This window comes from Meleagris gallopavo, chromosome 4 (genome assembly GCF_905368555.1).
Source record: "Meleagris gallopavo chromosome 4, MGAL_WU_HG_1.1, whole genome shotgun sequence".
Lineage (NCBI taxonomy): Eukaryota > Metazoa > Chordata > Aves > Galliformes > Phasianidae > Meleagris > Meleagris gallopavo.
Genome location: NC_139407.1, coordinates 33,760,710 through 33,781,809, shown reverse-complemented (window position 1 = coordinate 33,781,809; position 21,100 = coordinate 33,760,710). Strand labels below are relative to the sequence as shown.

Sequence of the window (21,100 nt, the reverse complement as noted above, 5' to 3'; positions counted from 1 at the left end):
GCTAGCAGGACGAAGCGAAGTGTCAGTAAAGTCGGAGTATTTTATTTAACAATGAAGCATCTGAGGCATCAGTAACAAAATACCGGCCCTGCACAGAGTCTGAATTTTAAAAAATCATTCCTACCACATAAAGAGGAGCTTTGGACTGAAATCACATTACCTTCAAAAGTTGTTACAAAAAGAACAGCCAACCACCAAACCTTGCCAGAGGAAATCAGTATGCTGAATTGTGAAACACAGCTGTGGGGAAGCGTGTGGACGTACCTGTAAGCTGCACTCACCCTCACCTGCTCCTCCTCAGCTTCAACCTGGGATCAGCATCGCTAGAAAGGATCTGGATCTAAAGCAATCCCCCTCCACTCTCTACCTGATTCACCATACTCTGAAAGATCCTGTTCCCACCTCGCTGCTGCAAGGAGCAGAATACTACGTTGTATCTGTTCATTTTTTCTTGCAAATTCAGTGCAAAGAATTTTCAGCATGTATTCATAAACCTGTTAAAACATCAGTAATTCGTATCACTATACCTTCTTAATGCATCGATGCAAAAAAAAAAAAGTTTGATAGTTCTTAACTTTCAGATGTTTAAGATGAAGACAACAATGTTTTGGTGATGAGTTAATAAAATTTCCTATGACTAAATTCCAGAGAAGCTGTACATAAAGTTATTTAGTGCTAAAAATCTACAATACATTTTTCAAGTATGAGATACTGAAATATTATTGCCAATAAATAGTTGTGCTGTAGTCGAAGCCGCCACGGTTCCTTTGTTGCATCATTCACATCTCAACATATTGGGATTGAGTTTCTCGCTGAGTTTATGTATTAAAATCGCTAACTCTTCTGTTGCCTGGGACTTGTCCTCCAAAAGTTCATAGCGAAGACTGGAGATATCTTGTTTGATTTCTTTTAATTCACCTGTATTAACCATGGAAAGAAATACTTATTAGCAAGGTCTGTTAAACGTTTATTAAATAACAAGTCATATTAGTGCCTATTTCAGATAATCCCCTGCTCATTCAGAACATTCATGAGAGCTGGGGAAGGGGGGCAGAAGGCTTTACCTCTTCCTCATCCTCTATAAGATGTGAATGTGTCCACCCCTGGACACCGAAGCTGTTTTAAGAATCCAACAAACTCCAGTGTTGTGCTTCACACGTACACAGAACATCAAAGACTCAAAAAGCCCTCCACATAGGTTAATGAATTAATCAAGGCAACACTGCCAAACAGCTGGTAAATGTTAGTACCCCCTCGGAGAGGAAAAGGCAAAAGAGATTTGTTTCTGAAGTGATATGCCAAGATCACACAGGGAAAATGTGGCAGAGCTGGCAATAAAACTCACAGCTTCTGAGTCTCTCTCCTCTTCCTTACCAACATCCTTTGAATCAGAAAAAGTCAGCCAATTTAAAATTGTTACAGTTTGACACAAGGACAACAGCAATATTTAAATGGAAACAATAGTCAAGGTCAGCCTTGTAGCAAGATACATCACGTTTCCCAGTATAAGATAACCAGATCAAGAGTAGAAGCTTTTTAAAATACTCAAATACTACTGCAAGTATGAGACATTTTAATTCTTGCACAGTACCCACTGCAGGAAATCAGCTGTAATATACGAAAAATATGAAAGAATACCTATATTATCTAGCAATAGTTGCAGACAGGTTCAGGGGCTAGCCACCTTGTCCAAAGTGGACACCGGGAAGATTGGTGATAAGCAACAACTATGAAGTACATGAACCATGATTCCTCTGCACTTACCTAAACACATCTTCCAAATACACGGACAGATATCAGGGAATTGTAAAGACCTGTACACCACCCACAGTGGGGAGTGGGGTTCTGTGCCTGGAGCATGCACCTCTCACTGCAATTAGAGATGTTCCTAAGGGCCCACCAGTCCTAATGTGGACACAGTGGCTCAGGTGCATCATTCCTGAAATGACCACTGGTTGTACACTAGAACAGAGGCTACAGTTCTCATCTGGTTTTTTCACCATACAGTTAACTGTGCTGTTTTTTGTTTGTTTGTTTGTTTTAAATGATATGCAACTTCACAGATTAGTATTCCACACAGATTTATCAAAGAAGGGAATACAGATGGTTCATGCTGTTGAGTGCAAATTGTATGTTCATCTGAATCAAACAGAAAGACACCCTGCAGCTCTGACTAGGACTCTGAAAGCATCGATACAGTTATGGCTTCCTCACAAACTTCCTCTGTAACTGTGTGTTTATTATGTCTGCACCCCAACTCCACTTCTGTAAATGGGGCCCATAAACTTTCTCAGCTCCTCTTTTTTTGTCCTACTTGTCCAGTTTTGTTGTGCATACTTCCATTGCTATCTGACTTCAGTGCACGTGAAGTAGAAATAAATTCATTTTAACTGAAGGCTCCATGCACCACTGTAATACCAATTTCTAACAAATGTGACAAAAATTCTCTCTGAAATGTGAAAAAATACAGCTTGTTACCTTCATTTACTTCATCATTTTCTTTGTCCACTTGTGCTTTCAGAACGTAACGTTTTATCAGTCTTTTCATTATTTGCTGTCAGATTAAAACAGTGACATGGTAAGCACGTATACTAAAACTTTATTCACTTCTTACAAGGATGGAAAAGCTATAAGCAAGTGAAAGAGCAGCCCCAGATCAAGTAGTTGCCTCATATGGGCTTTTTTCAGTAGCACGCAGGGATTCATCATTACAACAAAGCATCTCTCTCATCCAACTACCTCTTAATTTACAGAACACTGCTGCTGTTTGGAGAGAATAGGACAACAGGGAAATACAGAATGTTATTTTGTTTCTTTTTATACAGCTAGCAGGTGTAGACAAGAAAGGTTGGCTTCCTGTCACCAATTAGCTTTGTGAGAAGTCATCAGATGCACCATCAGGATTTAGAGGCATACGCACACCCAATCTCAAGATTTATTACCTCCATCATAATTGAGACAAAATTGTATTAGTTAAGCACACTGTGTTTTCTTTCCAATGCTTTAATGCCGTGACTTCAAAATGCCTTTGGCACTTATGCAGCCACCTGTATAATGACAGTTATTAACACAACACAGAACTATTACCTAAGCAAAGCTCCTAAAGACACAAAGATATACCTAGAAAATGCTGCTCACTCTAGTACAGTTACACTGATAAGGAGCCCACTCTGGGTGACAAAGCAAGAAAGAATGCTGCAGCTTGGCTGAGTATTAGCTGTGTCTGTCCTTTCTTGGCATAGGCTTTGGTGTCTTTATTCCAGCAGTTTCTCTAGAACAGGCTGCCTAGAGAGGCTGTAGTATCACCATCTCTGGAGGTCTTCAAAATTGCACCTCCCAGACCCCATGCCATCCTCACCTAAGTTAAGCAGGAGGTTGGACCAGACTACCTCCGTGAAACCCTTTCAACCTCAGTATGCTATGATTCTACAAAAACATCAAAAGGTGTTTGAAAATAATTACTCATAACGCTGTGGCAACATGTATAAAAACCACAGGCTATGACATTTTAACTACAGAAAGAACAATGTTTAACTTCAGGTATTATCGGTTGTTTAGTACTCAAAGTGCTGACCAATGTCAGTTCTGTTTCACAACTTCATATTTGGAACTGTTATGCTAGGACCATTATTAGTCTCTCTTTTCTAAGAGTTTTCTAAGAGATTCCCATGCTGTCCCTCGCTTGTTACCTTGCTTTGCCATTTTCTTCAACTACTGCTGCAGAGCTAAGAATAAGGAAACACAGCAAAAACATTTTGTGCCGCCACTACCATAATACTTCCACTATTCAAGTACATGAGAAGATACCAGACAGGCAGCAGTGGGCTCAACTCATTAATAAGGGGACAAAATTTCCATTTTACTTATTATGCATGTAGCCTTCCTACAGGGCTTTTCAAGACGAAGTGTAAGCACAGCCTTTATAATGACAGTTTTAATCTTTCTGTCACCTTTCTGTCAGTCAGCATCGTTACATACTGAAATATACTTCAGTATACTTCTTCAGTTTATTTCTCTTCCTTTTCCTTAGTTATTTCTCTTCCTTTTCCTCCTCTTTTCTCATTTCTCTCTACCTCACAAGCATCCTCTACCCACCATCCCCAGGGACAAAGTTTTTTTTTCCCTTCAAACTTCACATTTGATTCTGTACATCAAAGTGATTGGCAATGAAATAACGTTGATGCCGTCAGGCTGTTAAAGCTGTGTAATGAATTTCTAGTATAATGAATTCCTGACTTCTAAGGTTCCACACAGATAGAGTATTGCAATTCAATGTGTTACCTCATGTCACCTGCACTGCAGTAATCTTCACGCAAACTGTCAGCAAAGCAAATGCAAGATAATGTAATTTTGCACTAAGCCCCTTCTGCTGCAGACCAAACTATCAAATTATTCAAATTTGCTGCAGACAAGTATGTACATAAGTACCTGTCGGAACTGATGCCAGAAGCCTGGTGTCTAATCACATGTAATTTAGGCTTTAAGTAGCTACAAAAATAGGTCTACTCTTTGATAAACTCAGTTCACATGTGAGGATTTGTCTGTACTAGCAATACATATCTACTTTCTAAAACACAGTGTTATCAAAATTAATGCAACTTGCCTTACAGAATTTGTACAGGTGGATTATGTAGCTTTCACATTTTCACTATAGGAGCAAGAGCTCCTATTTACTCTTATTTCTGAACAGGAAAGAAATCAGGAAGGTAATATCTGACAGGCTCCTCTTAACAGAGAGGAAAATTCTCATCTGCAGGAGTTTCAAATGTCACAACACAAGAAGAAAGGAAGGAAAATTGATGCTATTGTCAGTCTACTGAGCTTTCGTATCTCTTCTCTAGAAATCAGTTTTCAAAATTTGCTTCTTGGATTTTCAGAACTGGGATATCAAGACAACAAATAAGTTTTAGTTGGGTTTGCTTCTTTAAATGCTTCCAATAATCAGGCCTGAACAAGAGCAGTCTTTTTTTTCTCAGTAGCATCCCAGAGTTTGTTTTCTACAGGAGGTTTTGTTCATCTGGAGAAGGCAACGTGTTCCTGAGAAAAGATTCTGCTAGTACATTCACACACTTCTATCACTCAGAACAGCGACCAGGGATGTACTTACCTGATAGCGTGTCGGCTGATTGAGAATGCTGTTAAAACTGTGTGATTCAAAAACTCGGGAGTTCGACTGAGTGAAAAGGTTTAACTAGGAAGCAAAAAGAAGAAGTTCACATGTGGTAGAATTCACATTCAGAAATCAGTTCAATTTTTTTCCCCTTTGCATGTCTCCATAGTCACTAAATCAGAATATTATTTCAAAAAAACCAAGATAGGCCTGATTTTTATTTATTTTAAAAGCTGATTATTTTAGCCATACTTTTCACTGCACAGCTCCAAAACAGTTGCGCTCACACAGCTGAGGAGATGAGTTACACCTTGGTGATGGGGATAAGTGGCCACAACAAGGAGAGGGAGTCTGGCTTTAACAGAGCTGCTGCACTTCTGCACTCGTAGGCATATATTTAATTACAAATACATGCTCAAAGCCATTCTTTTTAAGCAAAAAGTGTTTTGCTTAAGTACAGTTTTTAGGAATCATAATACAGTTGGAAAAATGGTCATTGCTCAGGATCAGCAGATTCCACCATAAATTTATTAGGTCCCAAATAATTCACTATCTTTGTACCAGCGGGCCAGAAACAGAAGGGAAAAGAGCTACCTTGGACGAGATGCTTTTGTGATTAAGGCCAAAGGTTTGCTACTATCAAATCAGAGACCCGTTTCCTTCAGATACATCTAGTGTGAGTGAAGTAAAGGCCTAGCTTCCTCATGTGAATCTGTCATTAGTTCACAGTTGTTTTCAGTTAGTCACTGAATTAATGATGGCTGACCTCTCTGGTGAGCAAAGGGAGCTAACTGAAGTCAATCTGCATCTATGCAGTCAGTTGGATGCTTTCTGTAACTGACACATGTACTGTACCTCTACACACAGCCTGTCACTTCAGCTGGTCCCCAGGTAGGGGATTTCTGCTTACTCCAGGCTGCCGCTTTCCTGCAGGCAATCAGACATACTTTTTACTATGGATTAGGCTACAGTGTATCTCTGTGCACTGTGCAGAAGAGTGCGCCTGCTCAGCCTGACTCAGAGGAGGCTCTGGGCTGCTTTTCCCAGAGAAAAATAATTTGGTTTGTCGTTAAAAAATGAACAAACAGAAACCTAGCTCCACCTGATCTGTCACCAGTGACCCAGACAGAACTTCTGTTCTTTACTAGTAACATTCTAAGTTGCTGCTGTATTATCTGTAAGCACTAAATGCTTTGTTCTGAAAGTGTATCTTAACAAAAAGTGAGTAGTTAGTACCAGAATAGTGCTTTTAGCTAAACTGATTGAACCTGACATTTTAAAAACATTTATCTTCTTTCACTGCCTACAGAAAATTAGAGAAAATGTTTTCTTTGCATAAGAATCAGGCTCTAGAAAAAATTTACAGGAAAGATAACTGGACTTGCTATTTCTGATAATTTACAATAAAACAAATAATTTTTTTTTTTCAGTCTTTGTAACATACAAGATCTAATTTATTATTTAAAAAAAAAAAAAAAAAAAAAAGAGGAGGAGGAGGAGAAAGGGGCCATGTGCTTCTTTTATCTGTTAGTGCCCTAGTTGCCGAATCAGGAAAACAGAGAAATTGTTACCTAATCCTCACAAGAGTGAGGTGACACTGCATTAATTAATATTTGTAAGGAACATTTTGATAACACATTGAGAATGTTGAGCAAGCGCTGAAGATTACGACCACCAATCCTCCCCACTCTTCTATGTTGTCTTGTTGCGAACAGACTTTTGATAGTAGGAAGTAAAGAATCATACTATCAAATCATACATTTTTCCCTTACCTGCCTAGTAAAAGGAAAACCTCTCTCCATACCCTCAGTTGTTGTTGTGATTTTCTTTTTCTTTTTAATCGTCAACTAGAAGTCTTTCAAGTTGAGGCTGAAAGCATTCAGTATTGAGGTCATTGCTTGTGGGAATTATCTGCATCTTTGAACAGTCAGTTATTTTTGTTTTACCTGTGTTTTTCCAGTCATTGGACCTCGTTGTCTTCATAAAATTTATTGCTATTTGCCTAAATGTACTGCATAAAACCAATCTGAATTATAGATCTGTAAATACAAGTACTTGATTTATTACTGTACTATCATCAGAAATAGAGATTATATCCTAAAATTTAAAGAAAAGTAAACTGCTGGAATGGAAACTATTCTTGAAAACAACAAAAAATTTCAGTACCTACCCTCGATTTGGAATTGCCCATTCCCATTTCAATGTCTTTCTGTAGCCGTCTCCTCCTGCACTTAGAAAAGTTAATGATCCTCATGATGAAATAGAAAAATGATTTGGGGCTTGGTACAAGACTAAATGGTGGAGGTAATGTTTTTCCATCATCAAAATATGATAACCAAAGTTTAGAACGAGCAAACTTCCACTCCACATCACTGTCGTCCTGTGTTAAGACATAAAAACAGATATATACTTCATTTCTAGAAATGTAAAAATTTCCTCCAAATGAAATAAGTACCCTTTCTGTTTTTACATAAATATTATTTGTTTGCTAATAAGACTGCAAAATAGTTGTGCAAAAATGTGACTATTCTATCAAGACTATTTTAAACAAATTTCAGCTGTCACTTTATGTCAACATCTCATTGTCAGTACTTAGTTCAAGCACGTGAACAATTTAAACAAGTGCTATTTTTGCACTGAGTGAAGGCTAACATATAAACTTGTTATTTAAAGTGGAACATTTTTTAATTAAGTTGGTCACATGAACATGCTACTCAAAAAAGTGATGAAGTATTCACTGGCTTCCAAGCAGACATGGATTAAAGCATTAGATTCACAGCTTTTTACATAACCATGAGAAGTAACTCATTTATAAAGGAATACACGAAGCAGAAGCTTCACTGTCATGAAGCAATCACATTACAAACTGACAAACTGTACTGAAAGGCTTAATTTGGTTAATTCCAAGGACAAAAAGTTGCTTTAACATAAGTAGCTTTCTCCTGCTGAAGTCCCTGACATCACCCAAAAGTCAGTGAAGTATAACCAACTGTACACCGTATCCTATAACCTGCTCTGTGTGTGTGTGTGTGTGTGTGTGTGTATGTGTGTGTGTTGAGTGTGTGCAGTTTGTAACTTGTGTTTGATTCATAAAAGCAGTTACCTTCCCTAGTTTGAGTTTTCCCAAATTTTTAGCATTTGGTTCCAATAAACACCCTGATTATCTTCAATTTTCAAGATACTTTGTCACCGTTATGCAATTCAAATAAAATCTCTCTCTTTAATCAGCAGTGCAGCCAAGAACACTGTGTGACATTCAAATATTCGTTTGACCAAGCCATTTGCCAGATCTGAAGAAATCTGCGTCAGTGTTTTCAGGGCATATGGCAAAGCGCAGCAAAACTACAATCAAGTTTTAATATTGCACTTAAAGCAGAAAAAAAAAAAACCCAACACATTACAATCAAAGCTTTTAAACACTGCAAAGAGCAACTCAGTCCCTAGTCCTGAAGATAAACACCTATATCATACTCCATGTACATTTGCAAATAAATGTAATAAAGTGCGCACAGAAGTAGAGTAAGGATCACAGCGTCTAACTCCTGCACAGTTAGCTAAAAAGCTTAAGAAGTGGAACTGAAAGCCAGGTTTCCATTAAAGAACACATCAAAATACATTTAAACCATATCTGAATGGTCCATCAAAGATTGAAGTGTGCTATATTAAGAAAACATGCAGCATGCACTCTAATGAAGCTAGGAATGCAGTCACGTCTAAGATCTTAATCCCAGTAGCTTTGTTTTCTGTTTCACATCAGTCTTCATTTGAACATAACTTTAGATTTTAAGATTTCTGGATGGATAGCGCCTCATCAGATGCATACACCTGCCATAAGATGTGATACAGACTCTGTAAGATTTTGCAGAGAATTTTTGTTAGTTGTAGAACACAGTATTTTTTGTGATCTCCTTTACTGAGAATCACTACCTTGATGTACTTCTGCACATCTAGATGCAATCATTAAAATAATTCTTAATAATGCTGCCCTCTTTCAACATAGCACTACATCCAAACAGTTTTTAAACACATCTAGGGATGGTGACTCAACCATCTCCCTGGGGAGCTTATTTCAGTGCTTAACAACCTTTTCTGTAAATAAGTGTTTCCTGATATCCAACCTAAACTTACCCTGGCACAACTTGAGGCCATTTCCCCTTGTCCTGTCAGCTGTCACCAGTGAGAAGAGACCAACCCCACTCTCGCTGTAAGCACCTTTCAGATATTGGAACTCAGGGACATGACTTAACGAAGGGTAGTTAGAGTTAGGGTAGTATGGTTTGATTGTGGTTGAACTCGATGATCTTTAAGGTGTTTTCCAACCTGAGCAATTCTATGATTCTTTGATTCTATGACAGCAAAAGAGAACCATTTGAGAACAGATTCCTACCTCGATTTCTTGATATGAACTGTTGATCATAGCAATCAGCATGTTGAGCAGAACTACCACCATCGTGACATTGTATATGCCATAGAGAACATATCCAATGTTCTCAATGAACTTATGATCATATTTCAGGACAACAGAGGTTACTTCAGACAAGCCAAATATTGACCAAAATAAGGTTTTGAAACTTTCTTCAACTCTGAGGAAGTGAGAGAAAATAAATAAATAAATAAATAAATAAATAAATAAATAAAGGAAGCCATTATTACTAACTATACAAGCAAATACATAATCTGTGCTTACAGCAAGTGATAAACAATCTCAAGCAATTTGTTCATGAATCAGCTTTGTAGAGAAATGATTAAAACAAAGATATAAGGAAGTATTTTTCATGGCATGCTCATTTTCCCCCACTGTGCTGCAATTATATGTTGTAGATAACAGAGGTGCAACACCAGTAAAGCATGCAAAAGAACGGTCCACGAATTATAAAGCTACCATATTTTCAGGTTTCAAGATAAAGGATCTCATTATTTTCCAGTCTAATTCTGCAGGGGGCAGACCTTCCCTTCTCTAACAGTGGGGCTGATGGGAAGAAAACTACTGCACTTCTTTCAACAGCTTCTGATTAAGCCTAACATTAGGAATGGTACATTCAAAAACAGGTAGCACAAAGTTCAGCAACAAAACTCAGAATCCAAACAGATTTTAATGGGATTTGTTCAAGACTGCTATTGAAATCAGTGGAAATCAGGCACTCAATAGGATGCAGGCACTTAAATACTCAAGACTCTGGGTCCAGGACACAGTGCCTCCATACTACTGTCTTGGTCAGGGCAACTCCTGAGCTGCCAAGGCCCTGGGACAGCTGCCAGACAGCTCTGAAGACCTTCAGAGAGTCTGAAAGCAGATTACTGTGACTCGGAACCAAGAAGCCTTCTGAATCATGTTCGAAAATGACTGTTGTGCTTGGCCCACAGGCTGGATGTTTAGCCCTTGCTACTATCAGATAGGTCAGACAGATTTGCTGCTGGCATCAAAGGACAGACTGAGTTTGGCTTTCCATCAGTGTAATTTTGCTGCAGGTTGACTTGTCACACTGTATGGGGCTGCTGAATCATGGCTTGAACCTCTGATTAATCACCTGAGGCAAGCAATGAGTCAGCCACGGGAGCACAGGTGAAGACAATTCACCTGTGCTGCAGGAAGGAGTGGAGCCTGGCTGCACCTCTCCTAGACCCATTTAAGAGCTGACTGCCAGTGGGGAAGGATCTTTTCTGGAGATCTGCTCCAATGGAGTCTATTTCATGAGCCCAGGATAGGGTGAGTGTCTTTCTTTTCCCACTCTAATATAATAATTACATCAGCCAAGCTCCTGGGTATACTATACCATCTGTATATTCATTGATTGTACACGCACCATGGGGACGAAGCTCACTACAACACACAGTCCACCTCCCTGAGAACTAGACTAACAAATGCAAGCTAAGAGACATAGATATTCATTAAAATTTTGACTCTTCCTTTAAAATGTGCCTTTTATTGTATTCTATGGAAGTTACTGGAAATGACTTCTTACTCTCAGTTGCTAAAAAATGAACTGACTGCTGCGTCCCAGGCAGCATAACAAAAATAAGCCAGCATGCATATATTGAGTTTTTTTGTTTTAACACTGCTAAAGAATTTTATATAAGAATAATATATGAACAGGTATATTGTTTAGTAGAATAACATTGCTGTTAAAACAATTAACTATGCTAATAAGCATTCAAACATTAAGTGTATTAGACATCTGATACAATGATATTTTTGCTATAAGTATTTCATAACTTACTTATCCAAAGAAAAGACAATGAGCTAGAGGAAAAGACATTCAGTTTAAGAAAAAGTTATGGAATTGGCCACAGAAAAATACGGAAGTGAGGTCATGTCTCCTGTAGGAAGATGGAAGGAAAGGAAGACTTCTAAATTTTGCCATCCTGTGCAACTACCTCCAGTTTGAAATGCCCTTAATAATTATCACTTCCTGCATCGTTTTGTTTCAGGAAGTAAAATGAATAAAGAAAACAAAGAAATGGAAGCTTCAAAGATCATGGCAAATCATCATGTTGTGTGAAAACAGGCTTAACTATCATTGTTCTGTTTTAATCCAGCTAAAACAAAAGAAGTTACCACATACACTGTAAATCTGATCCAAAAGAATCCAATGCAGCTTACAAATGTTCAATACAGAACTAAGACAGAAGTATGCCATCTACGTAACCTGTAAGTCCCTTTCTTGGAGAAAAAAAAAAAAAGTGTTGTTTGGAGACCTGTTATTGACACCTAGGCTCAATCTTTCAGTTTACCATATTAACTTGACAGAGCTCAGTTGAGAATTACAATTCTAGCAATTCCTTTAATGTAATTTAGGAGAAATCAGTAGTATTTCCTTACCATCAGTTGTTCACAAGCCTGTTTGATTATCACAAACACAGGTAAAATTATTTTACAGCGAAATGACAGTTTCTATCATACAAGTAGAAAAGAATTGGTTCTTTGTATTCTTTTCTAAGGTTTTATCTTAACACTAGGAGAGGGTATTTAGTTTGACAGACTGTTACCATAGTGGAAAACTGAGTTTCATAGCTGCTTTTTATTTAAACATAATTCATACTTACGTTGTAAAGGCTGGGTTTAGCTTAGCTCCAAGGTAGTAGGAATACAGTATGAACATTCCAATCATAAATGCAAGAAATACCATAATAAAAAGGACCATAAACTTGAAGATGTCTTTAACAGTCCTTCCAAGAGAAATCTGCAAGGGTCCAAAACTCTCATTCGCAGGCAGGATATACGCAATCCGAGAAAAGCTAAGAACAACAGCAATTGCATAAAGGCCTTCAGATATTATCTGTGGATCAGATGGAAGCCATTTATCTCTAGCTGGAAGATATAAAATAGAGGGGTAAATATGAAGCGTTACTCATTTATCACTATGGTTAAAAATAAATCTTGATAAGACTTGCTATGAATGTGTCTGAATTTAGTTAAAGCAAATATTTGGAGAGTCTATTCTTATTTCCTGCAAGTCACAAATGATGGATGTAAATTACCTTACTTTTTGCTAGAAGAAAAATTATACATGTAAAAAAAAAAAAAAAGGCATCATCTTCTACAATTTGTATTTCAACCTGAACTACATAAGAATAAGCAATTCTAAGTGCTTTTCGTAGTATGACTGCATTATTGTTAGTAAGCTATGCTAGTAAACACAATGCCAGAAATTTATTCATATTTTAAGTTACATTAATGAAAAGTGAACAGTGTTGGCTGATGAGTAATTACCACTCACTAACCACCAAGACTTTGCCATGCTAAAAATCTAGGATATAACCTAGTTCCCTCTGAGGTCATGGAGAATTTTGCCATTGACCTCAGTGGAAGGAGGACAATGATTTTTTACCCATAATATTCACAGAAACAATTATTACGTACAGATTCATAATTTTTTTTATTGCTCTATTTTAGCAAACACTGCTGTCTTAGTATTTGATATCAAAATACCAAGTATTTCTATGTATGTATTTCCATTTGTCCAAATTCAAATCAATTATATAGCAGTTAAAGTAAACAAAGTAAACACTTCTACTACTGTACTATATAGACATTCAGAAAACATATACTAAAACATACTGTCAGGAGCAAATGTAGTCTTTATTGACATTGCAAACAGATTCATCGCATCTCTGATTACAGTTTCTGCACTCCAACAGCTATTTAGTACTTTCATTCTATTTGAACAGATTACTGAGTCTAGCACCCTTCCCTTAGCATGAAATATTGATAGCTCTTCACAATGTGAATGATGGTACTGAACAAATGAAGTAAGCAGAAAAGAAATTCTCATCATAATTGTATCTGTTGCGCATAACATTGAGAGTAAAATATAGCTTGCAAATGTTTAATATCATGACAGTCAAATTGAGCTCTGTATGAATGGTTACAACAAAAGGCAGTTAAATAACATGCAGTTATTTGAACATTTGTCCTTACTTAGGCCTATCGCTTGGTTTTAACATATTGGCAAACATTTGCCAAATTAGCATCGTAATGATTATAGCCTAAGTAGATGAGAATGAAAAATATAGATGCAGAACTGACTAAACAATGCTATGAATACAAACACTGCTAGTGGCATCTTACCAGTTTCTTCATTATAAGATTCGTGTTGCAGAACATTTAAACTCACCATAGGTAAAATATTCTATTTCTGGAGGAAGTGTGACCTCAGAAAGGTCACTCTCTTCAATGTAGTTGTCCACATACTGTTGTGCTTTTGTGGCCTGCAAGAATGCTAGAAGCCTCGCTGTGAAAGCAGCAATGAAAATGGACAACATCCCGAAATCCAAAACATTCCATAACTGCAAAATATACTCCCTGGGTCCTTCCAGCCATAGTTCTTTGCATTCTGACCACATCATACCTGCAATAAGAAATTTAAAAATATGGCAAAGTCAGCCAGAACACTTTCATTAAAATTCCACGATTTGCAGTGTCACAGGGTTGTCGCACACCTTGAGCAAGGCTGACTTGGTTTCAACAGGATTGATCAAATGGTAAGACAGAAATAAACACACAAGGACAGAGTTCAAACATCTCCACGCAGGGAAGTAGAGAGCCACAACTTTGTTCTGAAAGCTTTATGGCCTAAGATGCTTTGCTTAAAAGAATAAAAAAAGTTAAATGTGGAAAAAAAAATCTTTCGTTTTGTTATCCCTGTTAGAGATGACCACAAGGCACCACACCAGGCGCAATGATCTCCCTGCTCCAACAGTCTGACATAAAGAACCAGGACATACAGGTGATTCAAAAGGCAAAGTGAGGCACCTTTGTGTCCAGCCACAGTTACACTTCTTTTCTCTTTTGCAGCCTATAAAAGCTGAGAATGTTACATTATCATGTGGCTACCTGATGTTTTCCTACATAAAGAACCTGACTGATGAAATCTAGAAGATGGCACTTTCTAACAAGCTGATATCTGATCAGGTTTTGTGATGAATACTGAATAATGAGAACTAACTCATTAGCCCATTGGTAGAAACAGTGATTTCTCCAAATGCTACCTAAGCAGCAATGCCACATAAGCACTGATGTATTAGCACAGTAACTCTGAGCAGTGAGAACACCTGATCTTCTCATACATACAGCAACACAGTAGACTTCTTAATCCAACTTAAGTAAACCACTTCAAAGCAAAATTTCTATTGTGTTCTCTTCAGCAAGTCTGTGTTCCTGCTACAAATGTCAGAATTACCAAACAGTGCATCAAAGTCATTGCAAATCAACGGTTTTGCTCTGCACTACAAAAGGGGGCAGGCACAGAGATGCTTTCACTGGTTCTGATGTGTTGCTCTGCTGTGCAGGCTTACTGTAACAATGCAACAGCTGGATTGAAGGTTTAGGGCTTCCCTCCTTTCTTTTAAGTTCTTTCTTAACAACTGCAGATAAACAGTGACATAGAGACAAAGGGACAGTATACCTACCAAGTACCCATACCATGATCAGCATTTCTGTCCAAGTGAACTGAGTAGTCTTCACCCTAAAGATCTGCTTAGGGTAATCAGTAACAGTGACATTCGGTAGCGTTGTTATACCTTCAAATCTATCAGAAGCATTGAACACCAGCAGGCCTAGGAAAATGATGAAGGATGCTGCATGTGCCACAAATTTCATAAATGGGCTTCGAAGAATTCTTCCAAGCTGCAGAGACAGAATGACAGCGGTCACAAACTCTTATGTTGAGTATTTCAGAAGCATTACACTCAGTGCTCAGGACAGTCTGAAACGTTGCTTTCAAAGGGTACTCTTCCAAATGCACTGAATTGTGATGGTTTGCCATTTCAGACAAAACTCTCCCAAAGGCAGTCACGTGGGAGTGTCGCCCTGTTAGTGAACATTTATGTTACTCAACAAAGTCTAGATGGCAATACTTATTGAGAAGTGCCCCAAGGAATTACAACTGTACAATGGCAGGCACAGAAAATAATCTCTAATGCCCACAGATTTGCCAATGCGGGGCTGGAGAACATATATTCAGAGAAGAAAGTTCCAGATAAATAACCTGTAAATGTCTGCTGAAACTAATGACTATTCCATCACAGTGGACTAAGAATGAAAATAACAGAAATAATGCTTTTTTCAAATAAATTAAGCTGATGCATTCAAAGTCTGCACCTGGCAGAAAGACAGAAAAGCATACATACAGGCAGTTTTTCCACAGCTTAGGAGAGGAACAATTACCTCTAGAAGACCATACTGGAAAGAGTAATGAGCCTGTTGCTGTTACTCACTGTCTGGAGATCGTACTGAGGTTCTCCAAAGGCCCTGTTTGGAGATCTCTGGGTAGGATTGCACAGATGAGTTTAACTGTCCCTTCCAGACTACTTCTCTTTGGAAGGAAGGAGTTGTACCTTCGGAATATACTCCCTTCTGTGTTTTTGAATGCAAGGCTTGTTCCACCTCTGCTCTATGTGTAGCAAGCTGGATGCCAGGCAGACTTTTTCAACCTAGCTGCAGCACATCTCAATGTTTAAGGTCTCTCCCATCTCCTCCATGAGCAGAACGTGCTGCCTCACACATAATGCCACATCTTTGTTGATGCTAATATCCAGTTCTGATGTGATACATTATCACATACATTAACAAATATTATACAGCATCCTAAAACCACATGTGAAGTGCTGCATTATCAGCAGTGTTGTGTATTGTGTAAGAAGAAAAAGTTCAGCAGATGGGGAACTGTAAGTAGCTTTCTTATTTCAAGGAATGGTTTTCCTGAAACCGGGGTCAGCTACTGTAAACTAAGCAGACCAGCACACACTGAACTGCATTTGCTACCTGTGCAAACAATCCTGGGTTCCTTCCTGTTCCTGACCTTTATAAAGCATTTTGAAATTACAATATCAAATAACTGATCTGAATGTACAGTACATTTATTTGACACGAGCACTGTGAAAAATGTCAGGCATTTCTGGTACTGAGAACTAAAGCTCAAGGACAAGTGTCACTTTTCCATATTAGACACTACCTAAAAAAATACTAATATATTTCTATGACATGGAGCTGTGAGGAATATCTTCACTAAAGATAATCACAAAGTGATTTCAGAAGATAATCAGAATAACAATTATATTGTATCATGAAGGTTTATCTTAAAAGTAAACAAATTTCACCAAAAAGAAATACCAGGTTCCCATGAAATATGCAGGAGAGGGGCAAATTATTTTCCTTTTTGAGACAAACTACAAAAAAAGTATATAAATGAGCCAAACACATTTCTCTCATTTAGCAGACTTGCTAAGGAAAGAAAACTAAAAGACCAACATTCTGCAAAAAAAGTAAATTTACATTTTTTAAAAATAATGTTAATGTAACTTGGAGAAATATTTTTCGTTCTGATTTAATGAAGAGATATTAATGTACTTAATTTTCAGACACTTGACAAGCAAAAGAATATAAGGATTTCATTTTGATATCACCAAGAAAGCCACATTTTCCTACCATTTTCAAAGGTAAGTCTTTACATTTACAGGCTCTTATGAATATACTCTAGCACATGGTTGAAAAACTGTTTGATTTCTATTATATGGTTCACCTGGCAAACAGACTAATAACAAATATTTTACTTAAGATTAAATTCTGCATCAGTGAAGTCAACAGATGTTCTGCTATTTGTTTATATGGAAGCAGCATCAGATCTTCAGATGCTACCAAAGGAGACCAATTACAGAATCTTCTGGCCAACTGGGTGGCGACTAAAAAAAAAAAAAAAATGCACCATACTACCACAAATACGACAATGTAATTACACACCACAGATGGAATTTTGTGTTTTCTTTCTTTAAATTTCTGTAGATCATTCACCTCGCAGAGGAGGCCTTTTTTTTTCTTTCCATAAATTTAACAGTATTTTCATGCTTCCTCACATGGTCTTCTCTTTACAGCGCAAATGAAACAAGTAGCATAATTTGGCTCGAGACTACAGACTACTAAAAATATCATTAATTAGTTAAATTTGGAAGCAGTAGATTAGAGGCACATTATTATGCTTGGAATGCCAGAAAACAGTACCCAGAACAGTACAAGATTTGTAATTTTTAAAAGTCAGTACCCTGCTACACGGCGCAATCCAATAACCGATGGCTAGAAACGGAAGGCCCAACGCCACAACCAGCACAACCAGACACTTGATGGCTATGGTTTGCTCCCGCAGTCCTGAGAGATTTTCATACCATATAGTCAGTAGCTGTTGCTGGCAGTTTGGATGAGCCACAAACTGCAAAGAAAACAAGCAAGAATTTAACATTTTTAATGAGTTACATGACTGCTGCATAGATGATCAGCAAATCTTAAATGTTCGCAATTAACGTAGACCTTAAAAACATGCCTTCACCTCTTTCTTTTAAAAGAAATGTTAATAAATAAAGAAGAAACTGCTGAGTTCATTAAAATAAGCACTTTAGGACAGGGTTGCATAGGCTGAAAATATGTATTGCCTCATTTTTAAAGCACTGTTGTATTTCCATAGAATGAAGCCATCTGCTACATGGATAAAGACGTACAGCCACTTCTGTTAGGATCATGTCACGTAACCAAGAGAGTGCAGAAGAAACACAAGAGGTTGGAGGGAAGAGTGCTGCAGCTCCCTTTGCTCCCTTCTCATTATATTTACATTTCTGGTCAAGTCCATTTCCAAAGTACTGTCACACTCGTCATTATCGCTGTTACTGTAATTACCCCGTGTTCCACAGGACTGCTGCATTACAAGAGCACGTGGGGTCTTGGTTGAGCAGCAGGGTAAGGAGCTTAGTAAATCACAGCCATTTGAAGCAATTGTATAACATGTTTGTCAAATGAGTCAACAATTACTAGTAAATTGGAGTGAAGAATGTTAGCTGGTTTCACAAAAAGGCTTAGAAAATAATTCTGATAAATGCATGTTGGTTTAAGAGGGATTTGATTTGAGTTACTCATAGTTAAAATACTGTAAATGTTGTGTATCAATTTCATTAGGCTATGTACTCTGCTGAGATCACAATGTACCATATACACTGTTGTATGCCAGGTCTTGCCTGCAAAACTCCATTTATACTCCTAAAATCATTAATAAGAGCATACAGTAGTACAAGAGGGCAGACTTCTTCAAAAAAAAACAAATTAAATCATTGGGAATGAAAACAGGGAACCTTAAATCTCTCAGGAGGAAGGATCTGAAGCTGTTGCATTAACTCTAAGGAGGGAAGTATCTGTTCTAATCCACTTTTCTTTAAAACAAAAGTCCCTAAGTATTTTGATGCGCTATTTCTTAGCTAGTTAGATCACATACTGGCACATGGCCTACAGCAATAAATAAAAAAGGTCTCCAAAACCTTTCAGAAATTAGTGACAATTAAAATAATATTTTTATTCTCTCTAATAGGCTGTCACTTTTTGAGCTTATGCACCATAAAAACTGCCGGGCTGGCTCAGAGGAAAAAGTTCTTTGCGTGTTTATGTAAACCATGCATTCTGACATATGGCCCTGTCTCTTCTTTTACTAGCATGTATTTCATCCTCAAGTCAGGCCACAGGACAAACATCTCATCAGATAAACTATGGGCAAAGATAGGAAAGTAATCATTTCAAAATTACAAAGGCTTTTTTTTTAAAAACAGGCTTAAACCTGTAGGGAGGACGAGAAAAAAGAAACACCCGCATCATACCTCCTATTGCCAGAGGGCTGCAAAAAAAATAGCAAAGGAGTTGTCAGGGAGCTCACCTAAGGCTAGGAATCAGCCTGAGGGCCCCTTACATCTCACACAAAGCTGTGCACTCCTTGATTTCTCTGGACCCATCAACATTCTGCAGCAATGCTAAGAGGACTTCACCCTGTGCTGCAACTTTGCCCAGCCAAAAGGCAAGTTAGCAAGAGAGATGCCAATTGTTATGGCAAGTTCTTCTTTGGCAATAAGTCTGAGGGCTCTTAAGATCTTAGAAATTTATTTAATTGCTGGTAATTGCACAATATGCACCACTTCCAATCCCTCATAGGAACTCATGGCATTTGTCTCATCCAGAAAACTCTGCAACTTATCCTTCTCTTTGGCACTGCTGAAATACTTGATTTTTATTTTTATTTTAATGCATCTCCAGCCTATTCTGGTACTTTTCCTGTATATCCACCTGTTCCCAGCACCATCTCCTCAGAGAACACACCATCTTCCACCTACCAATCACACCATCCTACAACTTCTTCCTTTCCTTCCATATTTCTCTTCTCTCAACCTACTTTCCATGCAGTCTCCAGCTTCTCATTACATATGCTGATTTCACATTATTATCACATTTGTCTAACATATTAGGACACACCCCAAACCCAAGCATACAAAGAGATGCACAAGGACCACATCCAGTTACTAAGGAATTCCAAAATGTAATTTATCTGCTTTACAGTGCATAACTGACTGCAGCTTTTTAGAGACATTCAGTTCCATGACCATGAATCAAGTGATCAGTACGGAATTATTTTTCTCTATGACCACGAGTGATTAGAATGTTCTTTATTCCTAACATCCTAATGACTGAGTTCAGATCTGGCAGAAGCTGATCCTGGCATAATCTGATTCACAAGCACACAACACAAAGAATTTTGAATCCTCTTTCTTATCTATTAGAAACTTCAATATTTGAGAATTAAATCGTGATCTTACTCAAACCTTATTGGTTTCACTTAGAAATTCCATTTTGATTCTCATTTCAGCAGAGCTGCAGAATTTGGCTCAGTGTCAGCAAGTCCTCTCAAATTTTGCTGGCAGTCTGCAGACAGAGTTAAGATGCAATACTAAAAGCAATACGGCAGCAACAATTCAGCAGAGAAAGCAAGAATACTTGTGATCACCTTTTCTGGGCTTGTGATCCCTTTGACGTTCACTCTTGGGCCTGCAGTTTTAGTCTGAACCTTATCTCAAAAATTAAACCCTGTTTACAAGGATGGGCTGCCCTTCGATGCAGAGCCTACGTATTAAGTGTAAGAGTTTCCTTAGTAATAGAAGAAGAATTTCCATTTCCCAATGGTGAACTTCTGAGAGCATTTGCTCACTTATCATATGCTTTCTCCTGTCTCTCCTCTCCCCACAAAGGACATACAGGTCATTAATCAATTCACAGAATTGCTGCTCTGTTTCGCTGTATTATCATTCTTACCACAGCGTACTGACCTTAGGATACCTGATCCGGAAGCAGAGCTAGAAATTCCAAAAGCTAAGAAATGTAAGCCACATCCTTGCCTGCTTCCTGAAGTTTTAGCATTCAAAGTAACTCTTGTAAAGTTCCCACATCTAATTCTGATCTGAAGTCAGAATATCACAGCCATCTGCCAGAGTTGCATGGAGCCAACCCCAGCATCAAAAGACCACCACAGCAGAGAAATATTCTGGCTCAACCTTAGTCACGCCCTCTGCAATGGCCACTTACACAGCAGAGAACATGTATGTATATGGTAACAACTCTGCACCATCTGTTTATGTCCTCCCACCAAGATCATTAGTCTCACAGGTTCTGAACTGTATTTGTCAGGAACTGAAGCC

The 21,100-nt window shown here is 38.0% G+C and overlaps 1 protein-coding gene across 1 annotated transcript in view; it reads right to left on the bottom strand.

Annotated features, from left to right (window-relative positions):
* Positions 1 to 20: 20 nt before the first annotated feature.
* TRPC3 (transient receptor potential cation channel subfamily C member 3) overlaps positions 21 to 21,100 on the bottom strand; it is a 39,845-nt gene continuing 18,765 nt past the window's right edge. The window contains exons 4-12 of the mRNA XM_085222812.1: positions 17,647 to 17,811; positions 15,020 to 15,236; positions 13,726 to 13,959; positions 12,155 to 12,419; positions 9,498 to 9,693; positions 7,281 to 7,490; positions 5,108 to 5,191; positions 2,479 to 2,554; positions 21 to 918 (exon numbers count right to left, since the gene is read on the bottom strand). Coding sequence (XP_085078938.1) covers positions 776 to 918; positions 2,479 to 2,554; positions 5,108 to 5,191; positions 7,281 to 7,490; positions 9,498 to 9,693; positions 12,155 to 12,419; positions 13,726 to 13,959; positions 15,020 to 15,236; positions 17,647 to 17,811 — 1,590 coding nt within the window. The 3' untranslated portion in view covers positions 21 to 775. The remainder of the gene's footprint in view (positions 919 to 2,478; positions 2,555 to 5,107; positions 5,192 to 7,280; positions 7,491 to 9,497; positions 9,694 to 12,154; positions 12,420 to 13,725; positions 13,960 to 15,019; positions 15,237 to 17,646; positions 17,812 to 21,100) is intronic.